The sequence below is a fragment of the Salarias fasciatus genome, chromosome 16 (assembly GCF_902148845.1).
Source record: "Salarias fasciatus chromosome 16, fSalaFa1.1, whole genome shotgun sequence".
Taxonomy (NCBI): Eukaryota; Metazoa; Chordata; class Actinopteri; order Blenniiformes; family Blenniidae; genus Salarias; species Salarias fasciatus.
Genome location: NC_043760.1, coordinates 30,690,451 through 30,705,407, shown reverse-complemented (window position 1 = coordinate 30,705,407; position 14,957 = coordinate 30,690,451). Strand labels below are relative to the sequence as shown.

The window sequence follows — 14,957 nt, the reverse complement described above, 5'->3', positions numbered from 1 at the left end:
CTGCCGCCGACCACTGTGATGGATTGGACGGCCGTCGGGAGTTGTTTGTTGCGCAAACTATTCTTAGCAGCGGGGATGGGCGTCAACACGCCGCCTTTCCTCCTTTCCTATCTCCTGCTCTCTCCCTGATCCGTCCTTCCACTGATATCATGTCTTCTCAAACCTCACCAGGACTTCTACATGCAGTTTAATCTATGTGCCACATTTTAAATTAGGAAATAAACACTCGCCAGCAATTGTGACCCAAAGAAAAAACATATAAATTACACTTTAAAAACAGTAATAATTATTTGAGATCTGTTTTTACTACCGTTACCATCTGTTTTAGATAAAAACTACTATCAAGCCAGTAAAAAAGTTGAGTTTTGTCCCCTGAGGCCCCCAAAGTGTGTCAGGCTCTTGATTTAACCACTGGGTCCTGGCAGGCTTGGAAGTAATGGATTACAAATGCAGAATGTAAGTTAAGCATATAGTGGGTCATTTTACCTGCAGCCACTTCATTCCAGTCTACACCATGGCAACGGTGATTCCCGATTCGAATAATATTCAAACCTCTTCATCCAACAAGTTTGATATTTAAGCAGTTTTGCATCCAGCTGCTGGTGGTGTATCTCAGCTTTGTTAACAGGTGTTATGGTAAGATCTGCGTGGCAGCTGAAAGCTATGTCCCTGTCAGGACGACGTGGAACAATAACACCGAAAGTAACTACTGACTAATTAACTTAACACTGAAATGAGTGTGTGAGACATTAGTCTTCCAAGTAACTGATGTTACAGTAACTTAATGAGTAAATCAGTGATCAGCAATGCAACTATCTGGACTTGGCAATAAAGAAAGTCAATTAAGTCTCTTATTCAGTCACTGGTAAAGTGAAGCCTCTCCTTTTAATAAAAGTAACTTGTATCCAAGTACTTATCTTCAGTAACTTGCACACCAAGGCGGTCACGGTGGGAACGATGCGCCACGGAGTAATGCGCTCTGTCATGAGACTCTAAACAGTTTTTTTGGTCGACTAATTTGAACAAGAGCATATAATTTCCTTTCCAAGTAACTCCCCGGGTTTTTCTTTCCGTCGGGGGAAGTCGCGCAGCCCAGGAAACCCGGTGCCAAAGAAATACTTGACTGTATTTGGGCCTGCGGTTGAACTGCGGCGTCCGCACAGAGCTGTGCGTATTGGCCTTTGAAAAGTCTTAATTCTCCGTCTTCCTGTCGGGCCTCTGCGCTCAGGCTGAAGAGAAGGAGACAGGAAAAAAAAAAAAAGAAAAGAAAAAAAAAACAGACTGAGACGCTCCAGGAAACACAGGAAACGGGACTGGTGTGATTTCTCAACGGCGTCTGTGTGAGACGGTGAGACGCGCACACGTGGCCCGACACACGTTCTCCGAAACACTGTTGCGCTTTTCAGCCGCGCTCGCGCACCGTTTTCAGTTCCGTCAGCTGCGGATGTTGTCGAAGCAGAACTGGCTGCGGAGAGGGAGGCCGCGGGGGGATGGGGCGGCCGTGGCGGGGGGGGCGGGGGGCCCGCGGCAGGCTGATTAATGTGCCCCGGGTCACGGCAATAAAAGTGGCGTGCCAGCGGCGCGGCAGCGAGGCGCAGAGGCGTTTCTCTGCAATGATCCGGGAGCCGAGCGCCTCTGCTGCTCTCAGCACCGCCGAGCGCCACAAGGCTTCACTTTTTATCTATTTAAAGCCGCGTCGTTCTCACGATGTCCCTGCTTACTGCCGGCCGTCCAGCCTGACAGCAATCAAATCCAAATCCGAAAGGAAACAGATTCATTTCCTAAGTGTTTTTTTTCGGTTGTTGTAAGGAGAAGAATCCACCTTTATTCTGTTTAAATATCTGGAAACTGTTGAAATGAGGCCATGTCGGTGTTAACCTCTCAGTTACTAAAGGTGATTTTTTTTTTTTTTAACTCATGGTTTGATTTAGAAGATTTAGAATTTGTCCTTTGACACACGGTTTGATGCAGATTTCAGTTTTTGACTCTCGCTATGGAGCAAGTTTTCAGTTTTGACATGATTAGTTTGAAATGTTGGCCTTTGACTCAAAGTTTGATGCAGGTTTTCAGTTTTGACTCACGGTTTGGTGCAAATGTGGGGTTTTGTTTTGTCGTTTGTGAGAAATCTTTGCTTTGTTTCACCATCCAGTTCAAACTGTATCAGCCCACAGCTACACATTTTGATTTTGTGACTCATTTGTGGCTCCGAGTTCAAACAAGATTTAGATTTTTTTAAGGCTTTTTTTTTTTTTTAGAAGATTTGGATCATTTGACCCACAAGCTGAGTTCAAACCTCAGTTTTCTGAAAACTACAAAAGTGTTTAAGAAGTGTTGAAAGATTTAAGACTTGAGTTTTTCGGCCCCAAATTCCCTGTGAATATTTCAAATAGTAAGTGGATTTGGGTCAAAAAGTTCTCAACCAAACAGTAAATTTATGTCTCAGTTTCCTTTCCTTCCAGGACAGACTGACATTTATTAGTTTCCTGCCTGCTCAGTAAAGTTTGGCCTCACTTCCTAACAGGTACACAGGAAACGACATATTCTAAACATGGCCCGAGGACAGGTAGAGCCCAACCACACGTCGGTGATGCTGAAGTTGATTCTTGCATCGTGTAAAATTCTCTTCAGCAGCACCAAGCCAAGACCGGGTTTGCCAACCAATTGTTGAATTAGCTGCTGCTGCTGCTGTCATGAATAATAGATCACCCAGTTATTGCAGCTTACCGCATGTGCTGCTAACATAAAATAACTACCTTGTTATGCTGAAGTGTTTTTAAGAAATTTTATGTGTGCTAAAAACATTTGTCTCTTTCCTTATATAATCAACACGCTCTTCCAGGATGCAGCTTCAAACGAGCATAATCCTTCCTCCACTGCTGAAGCGTCCGTAGGTCTGCGGTGAAGTTTTCCCCGCGTCTCTTCTCTGGCGCGCCGTGCTGTGGCGTGTGCGTTCTGGTGTGGCTGTTTGTTGATCTGCGGCTCTGTGCTGGCGGGTGGTAAATGCTCCCCCACCGAAGCGCTCGGCTCCGCGATGCATAATCTCCCCTCGCTCTGCCGGCCGAGGCAGCCGGGAGGGAGAGCGGGTCAGAGAGGGCGTGTGTGAGGAACGTGACTGAATAGACGGAGTGCACGTCCAGCGCACGGGGTGGGCAGGTTGATGTTTAGAAAGGCGGCGGGGGGGTGGGGGATAGGAGGACGGGTGGGTGTTGATGGATGGGAGGGGAGGGAAGCCCACACAGTGCTTTCATCTCTGCTGAGTGTCCCTATATTTCTCAGCTTTGTATATTTACTCCACTGTCTCGTTTCAGCAACACATCTCTCTACATTTAATTTCTATATAGCTTTTTAATGGATTATGTACATTTTTATGCCCCAGTAAGTGATGTATGTATGAAACTTAATTACAATGTATTTTCTCTTTTGGAGGTTTTATAAAGCGCCTTTTCTGGCAGTGGGATTCCAACATAGCTGTGGTTTTGTGTGTGTGTGTGTGTGTGTGTGTGTGTGTGTGTGTGGCAGAGCCAAGACACTCACAGCTAACTGTTTGCTCATCTCCACAGGGCAACATCTGTTCGTGATGTCGATGCTGAGGCACAAACCAACCTGGAACTAAGACAAGGGAACCACGTCACACAAACCATGGCAAGTACCCGGCCTCATCTGGACCATTCTCTTTTCTTGTATCATGCTTTGTTTCTGCTGTTTACATGTGTGTGAATAATTTTACGTGCTCCTTTTTAGAATTGTGTTTACAAGTCATTATGGGTTGTTTAGAGCAGTGTCTGTTTTCTTCCAAATTATGATGGAGAGATTTGCGTGTTGTTCTCACAGATGCACTGTTTTTTATGGTGCAGGTGGATGCAAGGTTGACGCCCCTTGCAGCGATGGGGCTGGACCGAGGCACTTTGATTCACGATGGTCTTCGTCTCCACGGTGGAGTCGTGTATCCAGGGATCAGACCACTACCGACAGAGAAGAGCAGAGAGACGTCTGCTCTTCCTCTGACCTACAACAGGGATGGCCTCCCAGAGCTCATCTACAAGCCGGACGGCACTCTGGACAGTCGTAAGCCCACGAATGGATACCTGGGCCTTTACAAAGGCGCTCATCCAAGCCTGCACAAGCCTGTGCTGGTTTCTGGAGCAGGAGCTGAAAGTCTGGGCTTGGAACGTAGAGTAGGGCCTGGAGAGAAAGCATCTGAATTGGGCTTGGCAAGTGCTGGTGGCAGTTACCTCCGCATGCCGTGGCTCAGCCCGTACCCCGAAGCAAGCATGTATTCCTTCATGGACACGTCCAAGTACGCAGCTCTAAACATGTACAAAGCGTCCTTGCTCAGCCAGCCCAACCCATATCTTCCCCAGCACCTGGCCTACCCTCTGTGTGCAGCCCAGGGGGGCAGTGTTACTCCGGCTGCCTCTGCTGCTGAGAGGCTCTATTATATGCCTCCCTATCCCCCTTCTCCCATCTCCTCTCCCCTGGTGGCACCCCCTATGAGGATTCCTGCTGTCACGGTGGCCCCCACTCTGGTTCACTGCCAAGACAAAGGGCTTGGGGTTGCGTCCCCTTTTGGACAGCAGCTTCACCAGCCTTCCCCTCACTCTCAGCACCATCAGGCTGCTATAGAGAGGGACCGTTCTCCCAACAGGAGCAGCAGACCAAGCAGACCTCCCTCCAGGAAGAGCTCTAGCAACAACAATAACAGTAATAGTACAAACACTAGTGGCACCAGTGGAGGGAATAATAATCGTCTGCCTGCTGATTCTTCCTCCCATGTGTCTTCTCGCCTCACCCAACCTCCCCTTCCCTCTGCACTTCATGAGAATTCGCTGGATTTACAACGGCCAGTTGCGAGGATAGGACAGCCTTCCACCTCTTCCACCTCTTCAGTATCTGCCTCATCTTCATCCACGCAGTCCATTCCTCATCCTTTCTCTGTTAGCAGCATGGCGTCAGAGCAGCCCTCCCCTGCCCGACCCAGCCCCCACAAACCTAGGCCAGGAGAGGGCGCCACTGAGCACAGGAGTGGGAGTGAGAAAAGATCTAGCAGGTCTCCCTCCAAAGTAAACTTTGAGAGGTCAACACACCAACCTCAAGCAACCAAAGACTCTGCAGAGAAGCCCTTGGATTTGTCTGGAAGAATACTTGAGTATGGGCTGCCTCCCAATGGATTTCCCGTTAAGATGGACACTATTAGCTCCGGCGCCCGTTATGGAGTCCCCTCTAGCAGAGAACTCCTTAAAGAAAACCTGCCGCTCTCTCCTTCCTCCCATCCACATTCGGTGGTCAGCAGCACTTCTTCAAAGGTCTCAGAAAGGCCAGAGATGATCAGCACTTTACACTCCTCCTGGGTCGTACCTAGTCCATCTCCTTCCCACACACAGCACACGTCAGGCTTGCCCTCTTCTCCGAGGCCTAACACGGACTTGAGCCTCTCACAAACGAAGGGCTCGTCACCCTCCGTTAAAAACAAGAGTCTCGAGAGAGTACTTCCTCAGCAACGTAGTTCATCCTGTCCAAGAATGGGAGACTCCAACCATAATGCTTCTTCAACTCAGCACTCTGGCTCGTCTGTGATTAACTCCAGGGCTCTTTCGCCTAAACCTAATGGTGACTGGGTGAAACACAGCCCGGGCCAGTCAGATCACCCGTCAGTCGTGGGCCACCACAGAGAGGGGACTGAAAAGCCCTCCCAGGCCACCAAGAGGGGGGATGTGACTCCAGATTTGTCGTCATACAAAAGGCCCTGTTTAGAGAATGGTCACCCCCCTGGCCACCTTTACCTTCCTCAAAGTGACGCTTTTCTGAACCACAGCTTGGCCTACGCCAACAGATACCTGCACTACCCTATCCCTGATGGAATGGCACTACACTCTGTGCCAATTACTGGAAAGAGCCCGGTCTACCCTCACCCAGTCTTGCTGGGCAGCAACAGCCTTTATCCAACCCACTTGGCAGCAAAACACCCTTTACCGTATCACAACCTCCCAACAGGAGGCGAATACCTCACCTATAACTCGCAGGAGATGGCCCACCCTTTGATGCAGACACACTCTGACAGCAAGCTGCCAGACAGAGCAGATGCACCGCTGAAGCTCCGGGGACAGGAGAAATCTCGAGGAGCCGCTGAAGAGTGTGGGAGCCATCGAGATCACAGCGTTGTGAAAGAAGCAGGCGAAGGAAACCAAATGAAGCCCGACAGGGAAGTGGGAGCACAAGGACAGGGTAGCAGTCAAAGCAAAACCCCCTCTTCCTCTGCACCATCCAGAGAAAAGATTGTGTGCATTGACCTTGTACACTCAGACACAGATATTGAGTCTACCCCTTCAGTCCAAAACCAGCCCTCTGCTGAGACCAGCATGAAGGTTAACCAAAATGAATGTTGTCATAGTAACCAAAATTTGACAAAGACTGACTATGAGCCAAAACACCAACACCACTTTTCTCATTCTTATCCGCTCCACTCCGGACAAAGTCCCAACCTAAAAGCCAGCCACGCTGACAGACAACCAGAAAATCCCTTTAGTAAAACAAAGGCTATCCAGGACAGCGACTGTCCTGGGGTGACATCCAGCACTCCCCCAACCTCTCCGGGGTTGGTGGATCACGCCGAGGAGAGTGCAGAGGAGCAGAGCCCCAGCCCAGACCCCGGAGACCAAGACCAGAGTACCTTACGCTGTGCTCGCACGTCCGGGGAGCGCAGCTCTGGTAAGGACAAAGGGGACAGGAACAGCCGGGCTCCTCATTTTACACAGCACTCTGCAGATGTGGTGAGGGAGTTGGACCAGGAGAATGCCAGTGAAAGGGAGACTGAAAAGGAAGACAGCATTGTCGACCTAGGGGAGTCTCACGGAGAAGGGGATGAGGAAGAAGAGGAAGGTTGCCACACTTCATCTAAAAGTTCTCGTAGATCCAGTCTGGCCAAAAGGATCGCAAACTCCTCAGGCTACGTTGGAGACCGCTTTAAATGTGTCACCACTGAGCTGTATGCTGACTCCAGCAAGCTGAGCCGTGAACAGAGAGCTCTGCAGGTAAGCCCGAGTGACGTGTGTGTGTGAATGTGTGTGGGCGTGTGTACAAACAGTTCATAATACAAACGGCTAAAGTCGGTGGCGGGCTGGAAAGAGGTCATAATGAATATCTTTGTCCGCGCAGACATTCCAGACACACTCAGTCCTAACATCCACACTGGAATAAAAAACCACGATCCACTGTCTTCATTCCCCTCCTGTTGTTTTCAAAACTGCCTGTCACACAGACCCTGCATGAAAGTAGCATACTCTGCATTTACAACACAGTACAGAAGTATATATGTGCTGTCCTGCTGCTGTCCTGGCTATAGGTTTCATCCTCCCTTTACTGTATTCTTGCTTCAGCGAGTTGGTGCGAGGGCCCTCTTTCAGGGGTGGGCAGTGCAAAGGTTAACCAGCGCTGCCATCTCTGTATGTTGATTAGCGAGCAGCCGTCGTAAAGGTTGTTTCCGTATGTGTGTGTGTGTGTGTGTGTGTGTGTGTGTGTGTGTGTGTGTCTGTCTGTCTGTCTGTCTGTACGTGACTGCATTGGGAGTGAAGCATGAGTCCGTGCTGACTGTGTCGTAGAGGAGCATACAGTAGTTTTGGAGCATGACTGTAGCGCCCTCACAGTTCACGCTGCCTTTGGCTATGCTTAACCCCAAGGTTAGGAGCAGTGGAGGGCTAGCAGTGTGCTTAACAACCAACAGCTGCCCTCTTTGGGGCTCCTTTAAGGCTCTCTGCATGCCCCCGTCCACCAGCCGCCACCCCCCACCCCCACCCCCACCCTTCCCCTAGCCCACCTCCCTCCCTCGGATGGCCTGCGCTGCCCTGCCTCGCCGCCGTCCAAGGTCGTTATCCTCCTCACCCCATTGGCTCTCTCCTTGGGTTCATCACATGACATCTACGAACATTACAATTACAGCAATATCCTTTACACTTGATTATCCTCCAGCGTCATTCACATACACACATCATTCTGAAGCGTTATCTTCGGGGTTCCTTGTGCTCAGCGTTCAGCCTGGAAACACAAAGAAACCCTGTGCTGTATTATCCACTGGCTCAGAGGCAGATATGTTAATAGGTTGCACATGTCTGTCTATGTTGTGAATGCACCCTAGAAAACTGTGGTTTTGTCTGTGTCAGGCTTGTCAATGCAAAGCTGCAACACAAGGCTATCAAACAGTGTATTTCTGGACACGTCAAACTGAAATATTTTACAAAAAACAAACCAAAAAGAGGATTGATAATTGAGAATCTTTACAGTTGAAGCATACTTACAGTTTGCTTGCTATTCTGATTAAGTTTATAATTTGACGCACGCTGTTCAGAAATCATTGGATAGTTTTGATGCAGTGTAGATTGACCTGTTTGAGTCACTTGAATCTGACTGTTTTATTATTTTGGGATTGTGGCTGCTTGTTGTGTGTAAAGAAACTTGTGGAGAAACGTAACATACGTTCATATATATAAAAAAAAAAAGAAAAAGAAAAAAAAATGAATTGCTGGACAGATATATTGAGCCCCCCGTTCTAATTGCTTAGATGGAAGTCATATCACGAGAGGGGAGTAATATAAGTCAACCTGCAGCTAACTGGGAGGTCAGTTCTTTACATTTCTTATCACATCTGCCTCTGATGGGCTCTGTCTCCTTTTGTACTCTGTATCGCTGCACACTTCTCCCCCCCCACTCCCCTCTTTCCTCTTTTTCTTCTCCTCTCTGCCTCAGGGCTTAGATGTATATGTTTCCTAGCCATGTTTATGTTTCAGGAAGGGAGATGCCCAGGACTTAAGCCCCAGAGCGCATGGACTCACAGTGGCTGCAGTAGTCTAACCTGTCTTGATGCCATGCTTGTGATTTATCTGTCTTCCTTTTTGTCCTGTGTGTGTTTCGTGTGTGTGTGTGTGTGTGTGTGTGCGTGTGTGTGGGTTTAATTTCTTTGGCATTTTCTTTTATTTAAAGACAATGTGATTTCTGATGCAATTTTTTTTTTTTTTTTTTTTTTTTGCTTCTGTAGCTGTTGAGGCCAGATTGAGGCTTAGAGAGGTGTGTGTGCGGCGTGGGCAGATGATGAGTGGTTTTCATGGGTTCTCTCTGCATTTTTGTGTGTGTATGTGTGTGTGTACGCACAGCGGGCAATGATGCGGTTCTCGGAGCTGGAGCTGAAGGAGAAGGAGGGCGGCGGTGTGTGTGTGTCTGCCTCGGCAGCGGCAGCAGGACGGGAGCTGGCAGACGGCCAGCGCAGAGAGCGAGCGCTGGAGAACTGCCAACACACCACCAGGCAGGGAGAGAGGGAGGGTGAGTAACCCAGCACCGCACACACTCGCACCGCACGCACACACACACACACACACACACACACATGCAGTCACTCTGCAAATGAACGCTCCTGAAAAACAAAGGGACACACACACACACACACACTCACACATAAACAATAGGTTGGCGTGCACACCAACTCACATGAACTTGCTGCAAATGCTGAGGCAAGACCGGGTCACTCTAAAAAAAGACACCCTCTTCTGCGCGGGCCGGGCGCGTGCACGCGCACACACTCACGCTGATGCATGCGCACGCTCTTACACAAGCAAGGCGGCGCAAGCCAATGAGCGAGCCAGGGAGACGGAGAGGGGGAGTTTTATTTTCAAGAAGCCTTTTGTGCTTATCTGCGCAGAGAGACGATGGAGGGGGGGGGGGGGGGGGGGGGGGGGGGAGGGGCAGAGATTGCGTGAGGGAGAGAGAGAGTGAAAGCGGGGAGAGTTAGCGGGTGAAAGCGGATGGGAGAGCGCAACGGAAAGAGGGGGGGGGGAGGGGAGGTGGTTACATTGGCTGGGAGCCCAGCTGTGTGTTGGAGCGAGGCCGCGGCTGACGTGTGAGCCTAATTATGGCATGGAGAGAGACGGGGAACGGGGGAGGGGGGGGGGAGTCACGCTCCGTGTGAGAAGGGCGTGGTGCGGTCATGCCGTGGGGGAGGACGGGCGGAGGGGGGGGGGGGGGGGGGTCACTGTGCACAACAAGCGTGCAGGATGTTGTCTGTCCTGCCTCTGTGCGCTGGAAGCGCGAGCGGCTGCGCTGAAGCGTCGGGCTGGCTCGGCTCACATCAGATTAAAAAGTCTTTACCCCATCAAAGTTTTACTGCCTGTCTTTAAAGCGGAATAAAAGCTGGCTGGTGTTTAACTGGCATTCTCCCCCCGTCAGCCCCCACCTCGCCCTGCGTCTCGCCCCAGTCGCTCGGTCCGTCTGCTCTCCCCTCTCCCTCCCCTCGCTCTGACGCTCACTCCGCCGCTCTCTCCCCCTCCAAGGTGTCCGGCCGCCGTACACCAACAACAGGGTTCCAGTCCTCCAGCGGTGCGGGGGCCACAGGCAGCCTTTGTCTCCGGGTCACGGGGCGCAGGACGGGGCCAGAGGCGCCGGCCAGGGAGGGCTCAAGGACGGAGCCCGGAAGGCGACGAGGGAGTCTGAAGGTCACTGCCTGCCCCCCACGCTGACGCCGTCAAAGGGGTACAGTGAGGAGCGGGGCAGCCCCGGCTTCGGCCCCGCCAGGAAACGCCCACTGGGCTCCAGGGCCGGCGAGGAGGACGCAGAGAAGGAGGACGGAGAGTGGGCGTCCCAGCCGGAGAAGAGGGCCAAGCTTTCTACGGGTGAAGATCTCACAAATATGCCCTGTCACCCCCCCCGCCGCCTCCCACCCTCCCACCAGCACATGCCTTCAATCATCTCCCGCTCTCGCTCTGCTTTCCATGCATCCCTCTGATTCGGCACACTTCTCTCTCTCTCTCTCTCTCTCTCTCTCTCTCTCCCCGTCGGTTCTGTGATGCTGAGCCCCGTCTCATCCCTCATTTGTCTTTAAAAAAAAAATCTTCCCGTTCCTTTTGTCGCTTCCTCCCTTCCCGATGATTTCCACCTTAAACCGGCTCCATCTCCACCCTCGCTCTGCCTCCCCCTTTCCGCTGCCTGTCCCGTGTTTCGCTCTGTGTGGCAGCCAGCTCGGAGAAGTGTTTAATCCTGCCTTTGAGCGGAGCACGAGAGAGAAGCGAGGAAGAGGGACAGCCATTCTCTCCCTCTCTCCTCTTTCAGCTCCGCCGTTCCTCCGCTGTGCTTACCCACCCTCTTCAAAGCTGCTCTTTTCTTCTCTTTTCATCTCCTTTCTTTTTTCCCTCATCTGTTTGGGTTTCCTTTTTTTTCTGGCATGCGGTATCGTGCTCGCTCTCCCCGGCACTGGCAGACGAGTCAAATACCCGTCCCCTGTGAATTTCAGGGGGGACGAACCCTCCCTCTGCTTCTCTGGGCCTTATTGCTTTGCTTCTCCACCCGTTTCTTGACTTCTCTCCTCTTTTGCTCCTCAATCTGCCTGTTTTACATCCTGTGCGCTCTGCCTTTTTTTTTTTTTTTTCGTGTGTTAAACGTCAGGCTTAGAGGGGGTTTACCCGCCGTAAGAGCGAAGTGATTAATGACCTTTGTTGGCTGTGCGCTGCAGTTTGCATGTCGGTGCGTACAGTAGAGTTGTGGCTTGCAGATGGTGCAGGTGATTCGAGTCTTATAAGAGGAAACGCATCACCTGCTCATTGCTTTGTCTTTTCAGATGCATTTCTGTGGTGGTTTCCTGTGTTTTGAGTCCATTTCGTCGAATTCCAACCTTTAAACTGAGAGCATTTCAAACTTATGACTGTTGGAAATACAATTGCACTCGAGAGCGCACAACCCAAGGTCTGTGTCTGTGCGGTTGCAGACGGGCAGACGAGCGGCGACGACGACGACGAGGAGGTGCGGAAGCTCAAGGTCTGCATCGAGCTGAAGGGGCTGCGGCTCAGCAAACCCGCCGCCGGCGCCGCTTCTCCCGACGGCCCCCAGATCAAGCAGGAGAGGCCGTGGCCTCAGCCCCGGCTCGTCACGCCGCTGCAGGCCGCACGGGATCGCAAGATCAGGGCCGGCGAACCCGAGGACAGAGCGGCGCTGCAGCGGGCCGAGATCAACAGGAAATGGGGCTGCGAGAAATTGCTTAATGGTAAGAACGAACCAGCAGCTGTGCGAAGCCGCTGCCTATTCTGAGTTCAGCTGGGGTAACGGAAATCTATCTTTGGCTCACGTTTCACTTTCTTGTTGAGAAGCCAGTCTTTAGGGGATTTCCCGAATGCTGTCAGGGTGGGGGCAGAGGAAATGAGGCAGGGGAGTCTTCCTCCCGTCAGGCGAGAGGCAGGGGAATCTGAGAAAGGGACGCGGGGACCAGAAGCCAAAATGCTCGCCGTTCCTCCACCCCCTGTGGCGGCGGGCTTTTTGTTGAGCCGGTCTGCCGCAGGTTCTGAGAGGACGATGAAAGAGCAAAGGCGGGGCTGCTGGGGAGATATGTGTGGGCAGGTGCAGAGTGACTAATGTGTGATCAATGATTTTTTCTTTTTCCCTCTCAAGACCAGTCACAAGGAAAGGGTGTACGGGGGATTTTGTCAGGGGGAGTGTTCACGTGTGTGTGTGTGTGTGTGTGTGTGTGTGTGAAAAGGGGGGGGTCTTATTAAAACTGGAGCTTTCCCTTATTCATGTGCCCAAACTGAGGCAGAGGGTGGCTCAGAGGAAGAGAGGAGAATAAAGGCACAGGAGGCAGATTAAAGGAAGTGAATAAAGCAGGGGAGATTTTGGGTTTATATTTTGTGCGGAAACTACAGACCTTGATTGGTCAATGCTTTCACCTTTTTAGATAACATCACCCTGGCAACAGCTGTGTTTCACAATGAACACGCTTATTTCTCTGCGTCTCTCTCAGGGATGGGGTCTTTTTTTTTTTTTCTAGAATACCTCTAATCACATAAAACGCATTCACCTCTGGTAAGAATCTCATATTCTAAAAGGCTTTTCTGCATCGGGGATTACATAGAAAGTACAAGTCTATTTAACTTTATCAGCAGATGTATAATTTCACTTTGCTCCCCACTTGCTCTCAGCCTAAAACCCTCTTAATGGACTTTGAAACTTATATTGTAAAAGTTGCATTATAACTCGGATCATACAAACCACATTCCTGAGTGGATGGAAATGGTTTTGCAACAATTCCCTGCAGTAAATGTATTTCCAATAAGCGATTAACCAGCATTGTGACATTGTGGTTTTCAAGGGCAGATTTTTTTTGGTTTGTGTTTAAATTTGTGCTATAAGAGGCTGAAACCAGACAGAGGCACATTTGTTTAAGGAGATTACGTCTGGCAGCGTCCTTGCTGCGCTGAATAAGTGTGCACGAGTCACTATAGGGGTGTTTATGTGAACCTACGTTATGTGTGAAAGTGTGTGTGTGTGGGTTTTCTTTCTTTCTTTCTTTTTCTTTTTTTTTTCCTGTGCGAGGAGCATGCTGTGCTCACAGACAGCTCTGTGCGCTCATTAATAAACCAACAGAGGGTGAGAGATGGCCTTGCAATACCTTCCTATCCTCCCTTTCCACGGAGCCCTCGCTCACTCTGCCTCCCTCTCTTCCTCCTCCTCCTCCTCCTCCTCCAGGAGTATCTGCCGCCTCCCTTCCCCCCAGCCAGCTGAAGGACAGAGCGCACCCGCCGAACCCCTTCTCAGGTGACCGTGGCCTCAAGGAGCCCAGAAGGGGCCCCCCTTCTCCGGCCCCCGAGCCGTCCGTGGGAGGCGCCCCTCCCCTCAAGCCCCGTCGCCATAGTGACACGGACAAACCCAAGGGCAAGCGGCCGTGCAAGACCAAACACACCAGCCAGAGGGAGCGTGAGCGCGAGCGCGAGCGGGAGAGGAGGAAGGAGGCCACGCCTAGCAGCCCCGGCCGGCGCGGCGCGGCGGATCCGGCAGCAGCTGAGGATGACAAGGTGAGTGGCGATCCGGCGTCTGGCCGCTCGCAGCCTGCTTCAGTATGCCTGCCGGCGCCTCTGATTATGCAGCTGGGAGAGGGAGGGAGGAAGGAAGTATGTTTACAATGTTTAGAGGGCTGCTGGAGCTTTGACCTCCCCGTGCCCTCGGCGGCTCCCCGCGGAGCGCCGGCATGCACGTGTGTTTGTCTCCGGCCCTAATTGTCGAACGTGTGTCGTCCGTGCTGTTTTTGTGTGTCGGCGAGGCGGCGATGTGAGTGTCTGCGTGTTTGTGAGCATTCCTGACAACAAAACCCCAGAGCAATTATACACCACACTCGGCTGCGAGCGCAGTCCTTGACAACGCACACACACACACACGCACACGCACACACGCATGCACGCACTCACTCAGTCAGTGAGGAATGTGGCAGCTATGGCTGAGCCGCCGAAGCGCCCGCCAGTTCAAAAGAGGGAAGAAAAAAAAAAAAAACGCGCATGGGGAAAAATTGAGCAGGAAAAAAAAGAGAAAGAAAGAAGGCTAGTCGTTTTCCGCCCGTGCTGCTCTCCTCCCCTGCTCCTCCTCAGCCTGACAGCTGCTCCGACATGGAATTCCACTGAGAGGACACACACACACACACACACACACACACACACACACACACACACACACACACACACACACACACTCACACTCGCACAGGCAACTCCCTCTCTGGCGTGCTGTGCTCCCAGGGCTCTGTTGGTTTAGCGGTTAAAGGAAAGCGGCGTGCCAACCTGCAGCGTTCGAGGCGTGAACGCTCGGCGTGAACGCCGCATGCACGTGTGTCTGCCACTGATGCGTAGTGTGCCCTTTAAACACAATAATCACACACAGACGCAGATGTTGCGATTGAAAAGGCTTCGCCTGCACATATAGAGATATACGTTCACACACACACACACACACACACACACACTCACGCATTTGAAAAGTTGTGTGTGAGAAAGATTCGGTTTTGGTTCCGGTGAAAGCAGGAGTTTGGCCTGAAACTGAGCTGCACTCGTCATTCTTAGTGCAGGTTTGAAACTTGCCACTCCATTAATTTGTCAAGAAAAAGTTATGGTGTGTGTGTGTGTGTGTGTGTGTTCGTGCACCACTGTCTTCCTCGTGTGTGTGCGCTT

General features: G+C 51.3%; 1 protein-coding gene across 1 annotated transcript in view; it reads left to right on the top strand.

Annotated features, from left to right (window-relative positions):
* bcor (BCL6 corepressor) overlaps nucleotides 1-14,957 on the top strand; it is a 33,021-nt gene that overhangs the window by 6,912 nt on the left and 11,152 nt on the right. The window contains 7 exon segments of the mRNA XM_030111356.1: nucleotides 3,561-3,642; nucleotides 3,855-7,028; nucleotides 8,552-8,608; nucleotides 9,141-9,306; nucleotides 10,311-10,649; nucleotides 11,738-12,013; nucleotides 13,489-13,814. Coding sequence (XP_029967216.1) covers nucleotides 3,640-3,642; nucleotides 3,855-7,028; nucleotides 8,552-8,608; nucleotides 9,141-9,306; nucleotides 10,311-10,649; nucleotides 11,738-12,013; nucleotides 13,489-13,814 — 4,341 coding nt within the window. The 5' untranslated portion in view covers nucleotides 3,561-3,639.